General features: G+C 31.4%; 2 protein-coding genes across 2 annotated transcripts in view; both read left to right on the forward strand.

Moving 5' to 3' along the window:
- Positions 1–13950, forward strand: part of LOC139517081 (tectonin beta-propeller repeat-containing protein 2-like) — a 40764-nt gene extending 26814 nt beyond the window's left edge. Inside the window, exons 15-18 of the mRNA XM_071307748.1 lie at positions 5989–6053; positions 8518–8608; positions 9312–9461; positions 10142–13950. Of these exons, the coding sequence (XP_071163849.1) occupies positions 5989–6053; positions 8518–8608; positions 9312–9461; positions 10142–10296 (461 nt within the window). The 3' untranslated portion in view covers positions 10297–13950. The remainder of the gene's footprint in view (positions 1–5988; positions 6054–8517; positions 8609–9311; positions 9462–10141) is intronic.
- LOC139517083 (uncharacterized) lies at positions 511–5982 on the forward strand. The gene is made up of 5 exons (XM_071307750.1): positions 511–1371; positions 2095–2231; positions 2852–3688; positions 4473–4707; positions 5251–5982. Exons 1-5 carry the CDS (start codon positions 906–908, stop codon positions 5361–5363), a joined length of 1788 nt encoding a protein of 595 aa, XP_071163851.1. The 5' UTR covers positions 511–905; the 3' UTR covers positions 5364–5982.
- Positions 13951–19459: the final 5509 nt, after the last annotated feature.

A 19459-nucleotide genomic window follows, 5' to 3' on the forward strand; every position in this document is an offset into this window, starting at 1 on the left:
GCTACACTTTATTTTATAATTACTTTTAATAACTGTTGATTGAATTTTGATTGCTGATTAGGTGTCATTTTGAAACCTGAGTTATCACTGATTGTTAGATAAATTGTCTTTGATGGATTAATATTGAGAATACAGTAACAAATACTTTGTAGTCATTGAATTCACAAAAACTTATCCTTGTATAGTCTTTAGTTGTTTTACATTTTCTTCTTGCTCAACAGTTGGACTCATCATGGCCAAAAATGATGAGTCCCTGGACTTGCCACCAAAAATCCTTAGCGAGAACCATGTTAATGTCGTCAGAACAGTAAAGTGAATTTGCAATTTGAGTTAGAATTTACATTCGGACTTAAAATATTTCGAATGCGATTTACACTATTTGGGTAATGCAAATTGAATTCAAATTATGTGTGAACGTTGCATGAAACATGTATTCTCACACTTTGATCTTTTAATTAAAATTCTTCACGCATGTACACATCTATGCTGCTCAGTAATGAAATCAATTGTTATTTTTTGTAGAATCTCAAGACTTTTTGGATGAATTCGCTATAAAAGCCGTAACAAAGTTTTTGAAGCGTTCAAAGAGTAAAGACTTGCCAGAGGAAATATACACATACAATCATACGGAACCAGAATTGAATTCAAAACGATGCAGGACAAGCACCAAAAAAATAAATGAAAGTAAGGAACAAGAGAGTCAATTTAGCCCCAAAAAGCAGAAAAAACATAAAGATGATGATGAACCTAACCAAGAGCCACCCATTGCAGTTACCAAAAAATCAAAAAAAAATCTGAAGCAAAATGAAAATGTCAAAGTCACAGATAAAGTATTAAATCCTACAAAGATTAAAGCTAATAAGAAAAAGGCAGAGGAGAATGTTTCTAAATCTCAGGGCAACCAGATGTTTGGCTTATCAAATTTGGAACTCCAGTTTGGTGATGAGAGTTCCATACATGACGAGACAGTCCTGTCAACATCTGAAGAAAGAAATAACTTGGAGATATTGCCCTCTAAACCAGCAAGTTCTGCAGACCCTAACTTGACAGCTCCATCTCCAGACAGGAGCAACATATTGCCATCCTCTCCTTCGATACTTGCAGAAAGGAGCCATGCACCCTCCACATCTACACCATCTGCAGACAGGAGCAATACATTGCCATTAACCGCTTCGCTAGACGATTATACAAACCAAAGTGCAGGACCTATGCCATCTGCATATGCAGGAAGCACCTTGAAAGGGCCATTGCAGTCAACATCAGCAGAAACATCTTTGACAAGTACATGGAAGTTGTGTAAATCACTGTATAATGTGGATAATTCAGAGCAAACATGCTCTAATACAACATTAACAGAAATGAATTTTCCAGGTAATTTATTTACATGTATTATCACACTTAAAGTAAAGGCTTAAAAAGAGTACATGTAGTGTACACTGTGAAGAAGTTGATCTTTGAAAAAAATGAAAAAAAAGTTGTACCTGTACGGTGACCTATAGTTGTTGATTTTTTGTTTCATTTTGGTCTTTGGTGGATAGTTGTCTCATTGGCAATCATACCACATCATCTTTCTTATATATATGTAGTTAAAAAAACAAGGCCAGTTAACCTATCTACCCTACTTTATATTCTATCCTGAAAGATATTTTTTTGTCATTTTTCATTAAGCATTGTAAAAGTCAGAATGCGATCAAAGCCTTGGTCAGCTTGAATTGGAGTTGGAATTTATTTACCTCAATTACTTAGGGTGACAATGTACTGGTATATACTTACTACAGTGAACTACATGTAGAATGTTAAAAACCTCAAGCACATTTGTTATGTATGAAGCAGAAATAAACTCAAATGGAATTATCTTTTTCTGACCAGTTTTGATATACATGTACATTGTACTTCAAATTCATCTGTAAATGAACATTTGTTAAGATTAACATATTTCATTGCAATACTTGATGTACACATTTTTTGTATATGGCTATTGATAAAAAATACAATTTCATACGATAACTACGTCCCCTTAACTTAACTTAGTTTGACTTTAGTATATATGTCATACATGTATCTGTTAACTTTGAAATAACTGTATAATTTCAGTGCCATCCCCAGTTGTTCTGGAATTTCTTGAGTTGATAACAAACAAAGAAGTGCAAAACTTTTGCTTAAAACTTAGTCAGCATTACAAGTTTAAGAAACAAGAGGAAGTAATTACAGAAAGCAGTACAGATAAGGAGGTATGTTTTTGTATACATGTTTCTCTAAGAAATTGAATTACATTTTTTATGAATTAACAAGTCATATTCAACAATTGAAATACTGAAAAGTTGATATATTATTGTATAATTGGGAATAACATCACAGATTTTAATTTGATATATATGTCCAGAAATCTATTTATAGTCATGACAGTAAAATATTGTAGGTTTGAAATCAAAATTTTCCTTTTTATAAGCACAATATAAAAAAGAAAACAATTTTTATGAAATCTATGTTACAAAACTAAAAATAATTCCAGAGATCTTAATTGTGAAAAACATCCTGTATTCACTTCTAAATACTTTTAGTATAAATAATAATAAATCCTTAAATGTCTAAAAACTAATTTCTGGTGACAAAACTTGAAAAAAGTTTCGTAGGAAGATATAAACTGTTTCACGAAAAAGACTTTTATTAATAACATGAATATACATTGTACTTGTTTTTGGCTCTTATTTTCAGTACACTTAAAATTCAGAATTCATTAGAAAAAGGACAGATACATGTATCATCCAAGTATGTCAGTCTATAATAATGTTATTTCTCATTGCTTTCCCTATTTTTAAACTATTAACTTATTATTATTATTATTTTTTAGTTTCCTTTAGATGTCATGGAATCTTTGGACTGTGCTCCTACATACAGTGAGCTCATGCCTCAGAAAAATCAAAGCCTTGGATTGAGGAGATCACCTAGAAAACATGTGTCTAGCTCTGCTTCCTTCACTGGTAATAGCACTTGTCAACCCTACTACCAAACCAGTGAAGAATGTACTAGTACATGTACTCAAAAACCAACTGAGAAATTTTCTGCAACTAAAGACTTAAATCAGTACCAAGAAGCACCCATCCAACAGATTCAGATGTCACCTTTTCCCTGTCCGTCTCCTCTGAATTCTCAACATCAATCTCCTAACATTCAGAGTTCAACATTTTCCAGCCAACATTTTCCGTCTCCTCTGAATTCTCAACATCAACCTCCTAACATTCAGAGTTCAACATTTTCCAGCCAACATTTTCCGTCTCCTCTGAATTCTCATCATCAACCTCCTAACATTCAGAGTTTAACATTTTCCAGTCAACAGAGTCCGTCTCCTCTGAATTCTCAACATCAACCTCCTAACATTCAGAGTTCAACATTTTCCAGTCACCAGAGTCCGTCTTATCTGAATTCTCAACATCAACCTCCTAACATTCAGGGTTCAACATTTTCCAGTCACCAGAGTCCGTCTCCTCTGAATTCTCAACATCAACCTCCTAACATTCAGAGTTCAACATTTTCCAGTCACCAGAGTCCGTCTCCTCTGAATTCTCAACATCAACCTCCTAACATTCAGAGTTCAACATTTTCCAGTCACCAGAGTCCGTCTCCTCTGAATTCTCCATCGCAACATGTTATGCAGTCACATGATAGTGATCAATCTGATGACAATAAGGTAAAAATTATTATATTTTCAAGAGTAAAAAAATGCCTGAGTTTTCAAGTTAATTATGCTTCTAACAATTATGAAGAATTTTATGTCTTAGATTGTTAGTGTTATTTTTAGATATAAGAAGGATGCAAAATTAATAAACACTGGGTTTCTCATGGATTGTATAATGTGTTTAGGGACTATAACATCATAATTGGTTCACGAGTAAAATGTTTCTTTTTAGTGTTAAAGGGTAAACAATCCTCATTTCATGTATTCCGCCAGATAATATACTGTAAATTCAGAAATTATTGCGTGCATTTATTATTGCGATTTTGTCATTTTACACTTGAATGCGATTTTAATTTTTACGATTTTGAGAAAAGTCATGCTTAAGTCAGTTCAAATATTACAAAATGCGAGTTTTAATTATTGCGTTTACAACTCAGTCGCATTATTCGCAATAATAAAAACCTCGCAATAATTTCTGAATTTACAGTACATGATTTTAAGGAAGATATCTTTTTGACATAAATTTAAGAGCATCTCTAACACTCAAACACGTACATGTTCACAAGCTAATATACATACATCATAAAAATGCAAACAAAGCAACTTAATGAATGTACTTATATTTTTCAACAGTTGGATATAAGAATATTTTGTCTGACAGAACCTTGACATTAGACACCAGCCGTTTATCTTAAAAGGAAAAAGGGGGGAGGAAGTTTAAAAGTAATTCAGCATAGACTCTAATTTTTATTAATTTTATAACCGGATGATAAATACATCTTTTTTATTTTTCCAGATGGTTAAGTTACTGCAGACATCAGATGTACAAGTGAGGCGGGGTAGTTTAAGAAAGGCCAATACCAATGCAAGTAAAGGTGCAACTCAAAAATCATCTTTTAAGCTGGCTAGTTCATTGCTGCCCCTGTTATTCTCTGTTGATGAACTTGCAAATTCATGTGGACAAGGTTTAAAGAAGAAAGCCAATGATGTCAGAACTCCTTTGGATCCTGTTAGAATTGGAGTCTTAAAAGGTAAGGTTTTGTATTTCTTTATATTTTGATTATTTAATATATATATGCACACCTAAAAAGCCCATAGTATAAATGTAATGGGTAGGATCTTAATCTGGTACAGGTTTATAATCAATGTGAACTATTTTCAGATCAATAGCTAAGCCAAAAGCCAAGATTTTCTTTAATTTAACAATTCCATATATAAAGCATTGACTGAGTGAAATTCTTGAACTTAAATGTAACATATGTTAATAGTTTAAAAAGTGAAATTGACTTGTTGTTACTGTATTTTTAGTAAAACATGGAGTCAAAATCAGCTCTAAAGATAGGGAATTCAAGTCAATAATATGTCAAAATAATAAAGAAAAATACCAAATATTTATTGATAATATTTACATTTGACCAAATTAAATCAACCAATAAAGGGATGCTCAGGAAAAAATATCTGACCTACTTATGCAGCTCACAATTTACCTGTATAACATAGACGAATTTGGTAAATTTATTTTAATTTAATCCATTATGCATGGTAATTTTAATTTATGTCTTCTTTTTTTTCAGATTATGTTACTGCTTGGTGTGCAAAACACAACAGATGCATGCAAGATTGCCAGATCAATGATGCCGTTACAGAGCAAGTCAGCTATGCCCGAAAAAAAATAAAAAAATTGTGAACTTTCTTTATATCTGAAGAACACTGGAAAAACATAAAAATGTGACTTATAAATGAATAGGAAGAAATTGTGAAGGACTAAGATTGTCAATATTTTACATATGTACATTGTAGTAAATTATAGTTCAAATACAGTTGGCCAGGTTTGATAACATTTTTGGTATTTAATTTGTATGAGCCCTAGATATTCTTTGCAAGAATGCATAGAAATGGTAAAAACCTCAATCTGTAGAAAGAAAAATTTCTTTCTTTGAAGGCAGATTTTTTCCCCCTTTTCTTAAGGCTGATTTTTTTTCATATTCTAAGGCGGAATTTATTTCTAATTCTTTAGGCGGAATTTTTGCCACTTTGAAAGGCGGATATATTTTCCGTCTATTTAGGCGGACATATTTTCCCTCTCTTTAGGCGGATATATTTTTGTGAAATATTTTTCCTTTTAATAAGGCGGAATTTTTTCCCCCCTAAGACAGGCGGATAAATTAGCATATTTCGGCTCTATTCCGCCTGGAACCCGCCTGGAATCCATGTAAGAAAGATTCTTCGTGTAAAGGGTGACTTTAAAGGGATTCCCTCTAAAAAACCCGTCTAAAACCCGTCTAAAATACGCCTGGATTTTTTCGTACAGGCAGTAGACTCAGGGCCATCAGGAACCACATTTATACAAGTCTTCACTGGACCTTCAGACCTTAATGTATGTAATCTGGTATTTTATAATTGTAATATCTGATAGAAAAGCCTATGTTTTAGTCATAATAACCCCAAAAATTAATTTCAATAAGCACAAGTACCAACTCTAGTCTTGAACTGTTCTCAAATGTGCTTCTCAAATAAGTGTTTGACATTTAAAGTATAAGTAATATTTTATCTAAAGTATTAATAGTTCATAGTTCAAAAAATATTGGTGTCAAGGAGCTCCTTTTAGGATATTTGATATTTAAAAAATGGGGGGAAAAGGCTGACAAGTCTTTTATCTTATATTTGCATTGATATTACATGTATTTGGGTCTGAAATTGAAAGAAAAGAAATCTAGATTTTGCTTAAATTTTGATAAGTGACCCCTTAATGAAGTCTTATATGAAAAGAAAAATGGGTTTTAGGGGGCAAAATATTTTACTGTGTATTAATATTCACTGTGTATCATCGTACAGCGGATATAGGTACTAACCAAGCGGGCATGATAGATTTTGAACTGACACGGTAATGAAAATCTTTGTTTTATTTTATCAACATTCAGTGTACATTTCTCAACATCTGAAATTCCTGCTCCAAAATAATTTTCGCATCGATTTTTTACTTTTATATTCTAATAAGAACAATTAACTTGTAAATGCGCAAATAGTTGCGAATGTCAACACCAACTTTCAATTTTGATACAATTGTCAAGACATTTACATGTTTTACCTTAAAGAAAGCTAATACAGGTCAAAAGTAATAGTAACCAATCATAAACCTACCTGTGATTACTCATTCCTTGAAACTTTTTGGGTAATAAACGAACATGAAATTTTTTTTTGTGTACGGTGTACCGCAACTTAACTATGCACCATAGGGCTTCCAAAACGGTCATATATTCCGGTCATTTGTATAATGTCCGGTAAAAGTCCGGCTGGGCAAAGCATGAAACGGTCATATACTTTTTATTTTTCAAGGCTTTTTCGGTCATTTTTACATAATTCACGATCTTTTTGACCCAACCTTTTGGCTTTAACATCAACACGTTTCCGGTCATAAATGTGACATGATGATTAATCACTATCAAAACAACACCTACTTCAATACTTTCTAATTTTAATCAAGGCTAATTAGTAGTTAGACAGCTGAAATCTACCTGTTCAGGTGACAGGTGAACTATGATCAGTACCGGACATCGTATAAATTGATCGGTTTAATCACAAATATTTTCTTACATTTCAGTGGTTTGTATCTAATTGATTTCGTTCTAAAGATTAAAATTATTAGAAATTAGTTTATCAAAATGATTTGATGAAAAATTTTAAGGTTTTAAATAAAAAATCGTCAAAACTATGTCGTATGAACTAGAACACGTGTGCGCATGTGCACAGGTGGGAAATTTAATAATGCATCCTACATTTCTTCAAAAATGCTAAAATTATCAATGATACCTGTATCTAACGTTCAATTCAAGTATTTTGTTGAAGAAATAACGTGGAAAGAGCTTCTTCTCTCAGTCGTGCTTTGTAAAAATACACGGATTTTACGTATCCGTTTATGGTCCATGTTTTACCATTGTCAAGTCAACATCCGGTTGAAAACGAAAGTAGTTTTTGACAATGTCATTTTGCACAAATAAAAAGTCTATGGCAGATATGAGCACGCTGATGTGCACACTTTGAATGATGCACTGCCAATTTAACAGTAACATCCTAACATCAAATTCATATCATATCAAAGTAAAGTTTAAAATCGTTTTTTTTTTTAATGTAATGTCAATCATTGGAATGGCCATCTGATTACCATAATTGCCTTTTGTGACTAAGTCTTAAGGGATTAAAATCGGGATCAGATATGAAATGTCCGGCTGGCTCAAATATTTTTTGGAAGCCCTGCTGACCATACAGAAGGATTTGTGTGGTCAGCTAAACACCGTACACAACGCTTCTTTTCGAAAAAAAATATCGAAAAAAACATATGCATGAAAGATTTCAATGTCAATTATTGATATAACTATACTTATTACACACGCATAGTGGCCTATTATCAGAAAAAGAGTTGCAATGAATATAGAATTATATCGGGTGAGACGAGAGCCAACTTCTTTGACAAGTATTTGCACATGTTTTTAGTAATCATTCTTGTTTTGGGAAAATAATGAGACATCTCTAATCATTAACCTATGACCAAATCATTTCTTAAAACAACAATTATGTTTAGATTGAGGTACACATTGATATTATGTGCACAAAACAAAGATTTTCGTTACCGTGTGAGGTCAAAATTGATCACTCCCGCTTGGTTAGTACCTATATCCGCTTTACTGATGATACAAGTTGATATTGAACAGTTGTAACAATTTGAATAAATTATTAAAAAAAAATTAAAAAATTATAATATAACTAGTGTCTGATTCTGTTGTCATTACTAAATCTCATAAATAATAAAACTTGTTGTGCTGTAATGTGTGTTTAATTGATAGGTATGGGCTATAGATAACAGAAGGCAGACTTATGTCAGGATTGGTATAACAGATGACATGCCTATCGGAACAGAATGGATTCACATCCCTGGTAAGTTCATAGCACAATAGTCAATACACAATTTTTTTGCATTCATCATTACTGCAATTAAAAACAATTTAGAATATGTTTTTGTCCTGGTTATTACCAAATTCCTTCATGCTTGATTCTAGATCAAGCTTAATGAAATTGCTGTCAATCGCTGTAAAATATATGGCCCTATATCTGGAAAACAAAAATTTCACAGCATGTAAATGTTAGATTTATTGCTTAGATGTGTATATTATAATGGAGTACTTATACTTGATATTGTTGTCATATTAGCTTCCATTTCTTTCATATTTTCTAGCCAAAAATGAGATAGCTCTGCTTTACTGCCATGATTAAGAGATTTCGGATTTAAACATTGTTGAAATGTCAAGTTACCTGATTTGGTGTGTTTATTGTTAGGAGTATTGCTAGAGTGTTTTTATATTTGGTTTGTTGTTGCATTAGCATTCTTGAGTTTTAATATCCAGAAGAAAATGATAAAAATGTACCTTTGATATATGTGGTGAAATAAAGGATTTAGCGAGATTTTTTTCTCAAACAAAAATAATTTCAAATCAACTTGTATACTGCATTCAGTGAATTTGATGTCCTGTAAGAACTATACATAGACTATTTCAATCTGTTCTTGATCTCTTTTTAATTTTAGATTTTCAAAACTTTGATTTATTAATGAATGTTAATATCTGATGTAATTAATTTTCAGGCATTCAAGCACAAGAGCTTGCCATAAGCAATACATTTCTGTGGGCCTTGGACCCAAATGGAGAAGTACTTTGTCGTCATAATATAACTAAAGATAATCCAGGGGGAGACTACTGGAGAAAGATTCCTGGAATATTTCTCCACATCTCATGTAAGTATCTCATATATCAAGCTAACAAATATTTCTAATAATGAATATTTGCCCAGATCTTATGTAGTTCTATCATATATCAAAATAACATTTATTTCTAAATTGTCAAAATCTCATAATATTACTTCCTATATCTATAGAACATTACTTTCTAAAAAGAAAAATTTGTCAAGATCTTATAGTATTAGTTTCTATATCTATAGAACACATTCATTACCTTCTTATCAGGAATATTTTTTCATGCCAAATGGGACTGTCAGATATCAATACAAAAATTGATAGAAACGAATCAAGACAAATTACATGTGTATGTACCGGTAAGCAACTACCAGTCACTGTAAGTCCTTAAACAATGTGTCAAACTCACACTGTATAGACACCTACAAAAGGTCTTGACATGTCAACATGTAAATTGTTTTCAAAAGTTATAGTAAAGGAAGTCATCGTATACATCAGATTTTAAATTTCCATATGCCCTTATACTTCAATAACATTAACAAAAGTATCCAAATATTTGCACCACCTTCAATTGTCAGTCCCCACACACATTTAATCGAGCTTTTTTGAGACATTATAAAAGCATTCTTTAGTTAGTAATACAAATAGGCCTAATTGTGAACTATTGAAAAATTGCACAGAGGCTCAGTTTTTCATTTAAAATAATATACACTGTATTTCAGGTTCTGTAAATGACCAGTTGTGGGCAATAGGCCGTGAAGGACAGATTTTCTGTAGAAAAACAAGATATCTATTACGTAAAGATTCGCCACAGGATGCTCAAAAAGGCAGAAAATCATCAAATTTATCCATCAGTGAAGACTGGGAATTAGTGTAAAAGATTAACTTTGAATGAAATTAAACTTTTTTTTCATAGACATAATACACTTAATTTCAAAATTTTTGTGGAAGAGCTCATATTATGAATTGAGAGGTTCTAAATTTAGAAGGAATACATTTTTATGAAGAACTTGTTCAGATATGTTGATAATGTAATGACTAACGGGTATAAGGTAATTTTTCTAGCTTTTTCTAGTCATTTGAATAAGTAAAATAAAAAAAATAGGGTTGTAAAAAATAGAACTGCCAGCATTTATTACTGGACAAGAATCAATACCATGACCTGTATTTTATGCAGAACCCAAATGTGATTATAAATCAGGCTATAGAAAACTTTTTGGAAAAAAGTTGAAACTATTTTTGTTCAGGAATATTTATGAAAAAGTGAATTTCTGATGATAACAGTACAGTGTTTTACATCAATAACACTTTAGGTTAAAACAGTATTATATTTCTTTTTTATTCATTTTTTTCCATAATTTCTATAGTGTCTATAAATCTACTCAGCATATAACATATAATTATCATTCCATCATTATTTTTTTTAAACTAAAAGATATATCTTTTTAATTTATTTTTTCTTTAAATCTCTTTTGGGAATACTTTTTCACTATTTAATATATTATTTGTTATAAAAGTTATAAAAACTTGGAAAATCTTGTTTTCCATAAATTATAGAAGTTATCAAAACTTGGAAAATCTTGTTTTCCATAAATTATGCTTATACTTATTATATTTATTTGTTTATTGATCATGTTGATGCTTCAGAGTTTGATATGAATACAATTTTAGAAAATAATACATTTTCTGCAAATGTTTGTGTTTTCATCGTGTACTTGACCATTCGTATTGTCAACTTTTTTCAATCATAAGATATTTATTTTTTGTACAACAAATCCTTTTGTCATGAAACTTTGTTTACTTAAGTTGGTGATAGGTATTTTTCAAGACTGGTGTAAAGCTTTAATACTATTTTGTTGGCTTTGGTGCTATCCTATAGTGTGCTATGTGATTAAGTGTAGTAGCTTACATTTTGCATGTGAAATTAAAATATGACCAAACATATTACTGGGTGCACACTGAATAAAGCGCACAGCGGGTTATTTAACAGTGTGCACCACATTTTTTATGTTATTTCGAATAGACAGAACAAATACTTATAATTTAATTCTAAATTCCATTTTAAATCGGCGTAAATCAAGAAAAAACGTTGATGACGTCATGATCACATGACAAAATTGTGTCTATGATATGATAAACAAAATGATGTCAGCCAATCAGAAGACGTGTTACATCCAAAATTAAATTATAATGTTTTATCTTCCTATTAGATACTTATTACTAATTCATATCAGATAAACATATTGTATGAAGGCTATTGTTTCCTTAGCCTAAAAATTGATGACTTTGCTCAAGTTTCATCTCTTACTTTTGTACTTTTATTTTGGAAAACAGATTTAAAGATCATGGCTGTTTAGCACTTGGTCAGATATATTTTAAATTCAGTTTCAGAACTTTCTGGGTAATATTTCAAAAGCCTATACTTAAATGTTGTAATTAACAACATTGGAAACAGTTAATATCAAACCATTTGTGTAACATTGATTTTGAATTGCAACAAGATTAGTAAGTTTTTTTGTTGGTGTATAAGTACTGTTTCATTTTAACATGAAGCTTCTTGGCTGCCATTTCAACCAGTTCAGAATGTGAACTCTCTTCCTTATCTGATTTTGTTGATCTTTATAACAAATTAAAAAAAATCAATAGTCTAGCTATACAATAAAAAAAAACATTGCATAAAGCATGTATCTGGTGTATAAAATTAATCATTTTAGACACCCATAGGTGATGCTTAATTTTGTAAAATGGAACAAGTTGTTCCTAGCTATAGGTTTCACTGTTTATAAATGATATGTACCAGCTAGCATATTTCTGGTTATTTGCCATACATATTGAGATAATATGCCTTCAAATTATGCATATGACATTTTTAACCATATTTGTTTGAAAAAAATACAGACATGTATTTTCTGTTTTTAATATGCTCAACCTAATTAATAGGGGCCTTTATGTTTTCCTGTCTGTGCATCCTTCTGTCCGTCCATTTGTCTATCCCATTTCAGGTTTTAAATTTTTGGTTCAGGTAGTTGAACATTAAGTTGTGCTCACTTTATCTGGAAACTTAAGTGCATGTTCTGGGTAATACATGTATGTTCATTGTCATGTGAATATTTTAAATGATGTGTTGATTTACACTTGACCCTAATACAGGGTTCACTGAAAATCGAAACTTTAAAATGTGAGAGGAGCATATTCTGTAGACTCATATTCTTGCTTTTTTATTGACTTGCATCGTCTTTCTTGCAGAACATTGTTATATACAAGCAAATTAAATTTAAATAGATTGTATTTTTAAAATAAACTGTGATATATTAAATGTTTGTGATTTTTTGACCAAAAAAAATTAGCTTTTTGAAATATAGTTTGCAGTAGATGAAGTAAAAAGGTATTTAAAAATGTTTCTTTTTTATTTTATGGTTACTCCACTGAACTTGGGGGTAAATCTTGTAATAGTCCAGCATGCTTATAGTTTCATGTGAACTGTGTTTATTTTGTTAATTATGTTTATTTTGTTAATAAATTTGTGAACTTGATTTCAGTCTTAGAATAGAGCAGATTAAGGCATATACATGTAATTATAAACCTAAATATAAACAGTGAATTGAAAAGATTTTTTTTTTGTTTCAAGTTGCTGACATCAGTACAGGAAAGCTATATCATGGCAACTCTCAGAAAATATGAAGAAAAAATGTTTCAGTATCTTTGATTGTAGAGATTTCTTGTGTGCCAACAAGTTTTCAATAGCTAGTTGTTTTTCATAAAACTTTTTGGGAAATATTTTTTTATATACAATCCATTCTATAAGTCAACTTAATCCTGATTCCCTTTCAGTTGTGAATAAGTCAGTTGTTAGTTATTTGATAAAGGATTTGCTATAGGGATTTACATCTTATATATACCAGTCCAAGGTGCTTGGGGCACTGAGGACTACCTTGCATCATTAACAGTTTATATTTAGTAAGATATTTTCAATGAAATATTTTTAGCTGAATTTCCTATATCTTTTTATTGTTATTACTTGCCCAATCTTACTTTGTTATTAGTTTAAATGTGGTGTCCCCTTACTCTATACTGTAAATTTAGAGTAGATGGGTAGCACATATACACTTCTTTCATATAAGATTGTGTTAGTAAAAGTAAGAACACATTTAGTTATGTATTAATGATTTGTACTTCATTTAGAAATAACTACAGGTATGTTCCTAATATAGGTAAATATTTTTAGGTCTGTTATAGTACCAGTAAGTACCATTACATTCCAAATATATTGTAAAGCTCAACTAGAATAATTGTGTTATTATAACCTTTCATTGTATGCATTGTAGACTCTTGTAACCATGTCATAGAGTTTTATTTTTTCACATTTTATTTGCTGGAGTAATGTAGACTTGGATAAATTACAAAAATACAATGTATATCCTTTTTTTTTCCAATGAAGGAATCAAATGGCAAAATCATATTTGTGTGTTAAGTTCCATTCTTGTGTGAGGTTTAAGTTATTCATATACCATTAAAAGTTGGGGAAAAAGTATCTAGATATTTTTTTTTCTTGTGTATCAGAAAAACCAACAGGACTTTTCTTCTAAAGATAATCATGTGAGGTCATGAGGATGCAAAAAGCCACCCAAAATAAGTTATAAACTTACCATTGTTTACTGGTAAAAGCCAATTACATATTGTACAGTTATGTACCAGAAACAAATAAAACAACATATTTCATGTCTATGGAGGGGTATGTGTTCAGTGAAACAGAGCTTTATAAAAAATAAATGGGGAATGTGTCCATTCTCCATAGGGACACAGATGATGCCCCCGTTAGCATTTAACATTATAAAGGGACATAACTCAAGAACTGTAAAAGTGAAACTGGCAAAATTTGAACTTAAACAAAGTTTAGTGGTAATAAGCGTTATATATACATTTCATTATATTTAGTTGAGATAAATTTAAGTGAAGAGAACAGAAACACATTTGTAAAGGGGCATAACCATAGAATGGTAATACAAGTGCTTGTAAGCACTGAATGGTAAAGATTGCTTTTATTTATCAGTTGGTAGTAAAATTGAATATTGCATTGTATAAAGCATTGGTTTTAGTTAGGGCCCCGCCAAAGGCGGGTCGCCCTATAGTGATCAGTCTGTCCGTCCGTCCATCCGTCCGTCTGTCCGTCCGTCCGTAACACTTTGTGTCCGCTCCATATCTAGAGAACCATTATGATTTCATACTTTATACTTTACATGTTTATTAACCACCACCAGAGGGCGTGTCATGATGTATGTACAACTTCCTAGGTCAAAGGTCAAGGTAAAAAAACTTTGGTTTCAGTTGACAACCCTGTGTCCTGTGGTGAAGATCGTGTCCGCTCTATATCTTGAGAACCGTTATGATTTCAAAGTTTATACTTGACATGTATATGAACCAACACCAGAGGGTGTGTCATAATTTATAAACGACTGCCTAGGGCAAAGTTCAAGGTAAAAAACTTTGGTTTCAGTTGACAACCCCATGTCCTGTGGTGAAGAGCGTGTCCGCTTTATATCTTGAGAACCAATATGATTTCAAAGTTTATACTTGACATGTATATGAACCAACACCAGAGGGTGTGTCATAATTTATGAACGACTGCCTAGGGCAAAGTTCAAGGTCAAAAACTTTGGTTTCAGTTGACAACCCTGTGTCCTGTGGTGAAGATCGTGTCCGCTCTATATCTTGAGAACCGTTATGATTTCAAAGTTTATACTTGACATGTTTATAAACCAACACCAAAGGGTGTGTCATAATTTATTTACAACTTCCTAGGTCAAAGGTCAAGGTCAAAAACTTTGATTTCAGTTGACAAACCCATGTCCTATGGTAAAGATACAATTTTTTAATGCACATTATTCACAGCGGGGCCCACAGAGATGGCTCCCATCTCAATGATATCTAGTTGATTCAACTACCATTCTGGACAAAGAAAGATGACTCCAATTTTCAAAGAAGATTTTGAAAATCATTGATTGTAGTTGATTCAACTAAAATCATGGACAAAGGAAGATAACTCCAATTTAAAAAAAAAATTACTTGATTGATATTTTTGAAATTTTTCAGTAATTTTTCCGTTTGAAAAGGGCATAACTCTAGAACAGTAATAGTGACGCCCCCAAAATTCAAACTTTATCTGTATATTGTAGTAATAAGCATTGTGTATTAGTTTCATAACATTTGGTTGAGGCAAACTTAGTTAGAGAACGGAAACGAAAAATTTAGCAATTTTTCCATTTGTAAAGGGGCTTAACTCTAAAATGGTAAATTGATGCCACCAAAATTCAACCCTAATCTGTATTTAGTGGTAATAAGCATTGTGTATAAGTTTCATAACATTTGGTTGAGGCAAACTAAAGTAAGAGAACGGAAACCAACTTTGGGATGTACAGACGGACAAGGGTAAAACTTAATGCCCCCTCCACTACGGCGGGGTCATAAAAATCAAATCAAATAACGTGGCTATTGTGGTTGAAAATAAAACATACAGGTCAAACTGCAATTTTTGGCTTATATATAACTTGAAAAAAAGCAATTGGAGAAAAACTAAAAGGGAAGAAGTCAGCACAACAAACTATCTACCCTCAAAATTTTAGAAAATCTGTCTACCTGGTTTCTACCTGGTTTGAAGTTATTTCCCCTGAAATGTAAGTTTTTACCAATGTTCACAGTTTTTGACTTGTCTTGAAAACTATAGGAGCTAGTTGCAAAAAAGACCTGCAATAAAGAATGTATCAACCTGAAAATAGGAGAAAATTCAATTTTGGAGTTATTGCCCCTGAAACATATTTTGCTGGTAGATTTTGAAATATTTGTCACTCATAGTTCAAATTGTATATTTTGATGTAGGTAAAATACATTTTAACATATAAACTCAAACACACATATTAAAGGGAAGTAGCTATTGGTGATTTAAATTTCAAACAAACCGGCCATTTTCCATGTTCCAACCGGCGGCCAGTTTTGAGAAGTTTAAATGTAATAACCAATGAAAATGTAAATGAGGTCCAATTTTATAGTACATACAGGACAGACATCTACACCTTACAATCTTTAAATTAAGCTGAGCTGTAGATTTAATTATTTAAGATCCAGACTTGTCCAGGAAAACTTAACATTCTTCAATGAACCATGAAAATGAGGTCAGGGTCAGATGATAAAACCCAGACAAATATGCACACCTTACAATAGTTCCATGCACCAAATATAGTTGACCAATTTCTTACTTTTGTAATAGATGTATGTAAGAAACAGACTTAACATTGATCAATGAACATGAGGTGATGGTATGATGAACATAGCCAAACAAACAGAAATGTACACTTTACAAGTATCCAATACTCCAAATATATAGCTTACTAGCATTCGAAAAGCAGACCAAAGCACAAAATGTTATCATTGACCAATGAACAATGAAAAAACGGTGCAATTACCGTAAGGTATTTACCCTACTGCCTATATAGTATCAAGTGCTAATCACAGATTACTGATCAATGAAAGTAGGTCGGGTCAGGAGAACCCTGTCTGACGGACATGTAGACCTTGCAAGGAATCTGTATACCAAAGACATGTACATGTACAATTACCTATCTCTTCATAAAAGGTGAGACGCATGACAAAAAGATATACATTTTTTCAGCAGTCATTGAACTATGAAAATGAGGTTAAAAAGTATATTGGACATACCGTATTTGGGCATGTATAGTCCGCACTTTTTTTCCTTAAATATGTAGTTTGTACAAGGGGTGCGGACTATACACACCTATAGACGGTTTTCGAAATTTATAAAAAAAAAAAAAAATATATATTTTTTTTTTTTTTTAATTTCGTTTTTTTCTGCACTAATAATGTATATTGGAGACGTTAATTATATTTATTTCAATTAATTCTTATTCTTTTTAAACTTTTCTCTTCAAAATTGATTAGTCAAAGTAAAAGTGTGACATCCTGTATAGGTAATCAAGAGGGGTAATTAAGGATTAAGTATGGGTGTGTAGCAATTAAATAATGATGTCAAGTTTTGACAGATGTTAAATATTATAATCCCCAGGCAATATAACAACATGATCAATGAAAAGATTATATAAGATTAAATAGTTTAAAAATTTTGATTACTGCTAATTAATTTAGATAAATGTTTGATCTCTTTTTTCTTTTGTTCCATAATATTCAAATTATTTCTGTTATATTATTCATCAGCTTGGACATACTTAGACAAATGTTGATTTTAAAAGGGATATTTTGATTAATAATTACTTTTATAAAATTATCAAATATTAATTACCTGATGAAAAGCTCTACCATTTCATTATTTTTCATGAAATAAATAAAACAAAATTTATTATTTTTATAAAAAACATGGAGAATAGATCACTTTCAGTGGATTTTCAGTGAACTAGACTTTGTTAAAAAAAATTTTTTTTTTTTTTTTTTTTTTTTTACAAAACTTTTTTTCTCGATTTTAAGGGGATGAAAAGGGGGTGCGGACTATACATAACTGCGTACTATACACGGCCGAATACGGTATTATAGATGAAAATTTTGTAACATTAGGCATCTTGATACAACAGATAAAGCATCTGGTTCTTCAACCCTCTGAATATAAAGCTAAACTCCACAATCAGGTAGTATTCTGAATGTCCTGCATTCTGTGACTGTTAGTACACTCGCACTACAGATGCAATAATAATGACTTAAAGTCATCATTAGAGAGCAATTATTTGTCTTGTTTACCAATTTTCTTTACAAAAAAAAACATCAGCTTTTCCATTGGAAAAACTTTATTCCTCTTTTTGTTGTTCCTTTATTCACACGAGGCAGACATCATACAGGAGCTTCTTAGGAAGAATGATATTTTATAGATACCTATTCAAGTTTGTTGACCTTTTAACAGATGACAAGGGATATATTCCAAATGCAGTATTCCTGTCCATCTTTTTCCTGAATTCTACATATCATGGAGATTTTACATGAGCAAAGTGCTTGACACCACATGTGGAACAGGAGCTGTTTATTTTTCTTGGACGACTTAGGTCAAAATTGATCTTACAAGAACTAATATTAACACAGCCACTATTGTCAGATGTCTCCTTATAGCCCTAGAATAATTTTTAAACCATTTTGTTATTTTGCAGACATTAAAGTTGAAGAACTACAAATCAGTGAATATGCCTTTAATCGCCAGTCTACTCTGTATAGGAGCAATTACCCTTGGAAGAAAGATCTATTTTTTGACACTTTGTTTCTGGTAATCATCTCTATAAAATTTTCTAGAAAATAGGTAAAAATACAAGAAAATCCATAAAAAGCAGTTTTATTGAAGGCAATAACTTAAGTGTATGAAAAATTCAATAATGTTGACTTATTTTATATCTGACAGGGAAAATCATTTACTCTGGATCTAGTACTGTGGAATAATTCCAACACAACTTTTTTTTTTAAGTTACCATTTTTAAATTTATATGCACTTGTATAAATTTAATGTAATATAGGTGGGGAAAAAATAAAATCCTTGAAGAACCTACCTTTTGTTACGATGATAAATTTTTTGTTCTCTTCCTGAATATACATGAAATATTTGTTACTAGATTTTAAGCAAGCAACACTCACTAATTGATCATGTTTTGTGACATAGATATAAATACCTGCAAGTAAACATTAAATTGAAAATGGAAATGGGGAATGTGTCAAAGAGACTACAACCTGACCTAAGAGAAGAAAACAGTCAAAGACAACCAATGATAACCAGTATGATGGCAAGACTACTCCTTATATATCAGTTGTTAGCCTACTAAAGCTCACAGAAAAATAATCTGTATGATGATGTGTAGGCTTTTCAATGCAGACTTGCATAGTCTGCTGTCTCCAGGTACATATAATATCAGCAGAAGTGGATCAATCAATGTACATGGTATTGTAAAGGAAAACCAAGGTTTGGCAGAATTTTGTCATGTCATTGTGAAGGAATTGTGGATTAACAAACAGATGTTGTTAGGCAGAAACTGTTAAGAGTCAAG

This window comes from Mytilus edulis, chromosome 3 (assembly GCF_963676685.1).
Source record: "Mytilus edulis chromosome 3, xbMytEdul2.2, whole genome shotgun sequence".
NCBI lineage: Eukaryota > Metazoa > Mollusca > Bivalvia > Mytilida > Mytilidae > Mytilus > Mytilus edulis.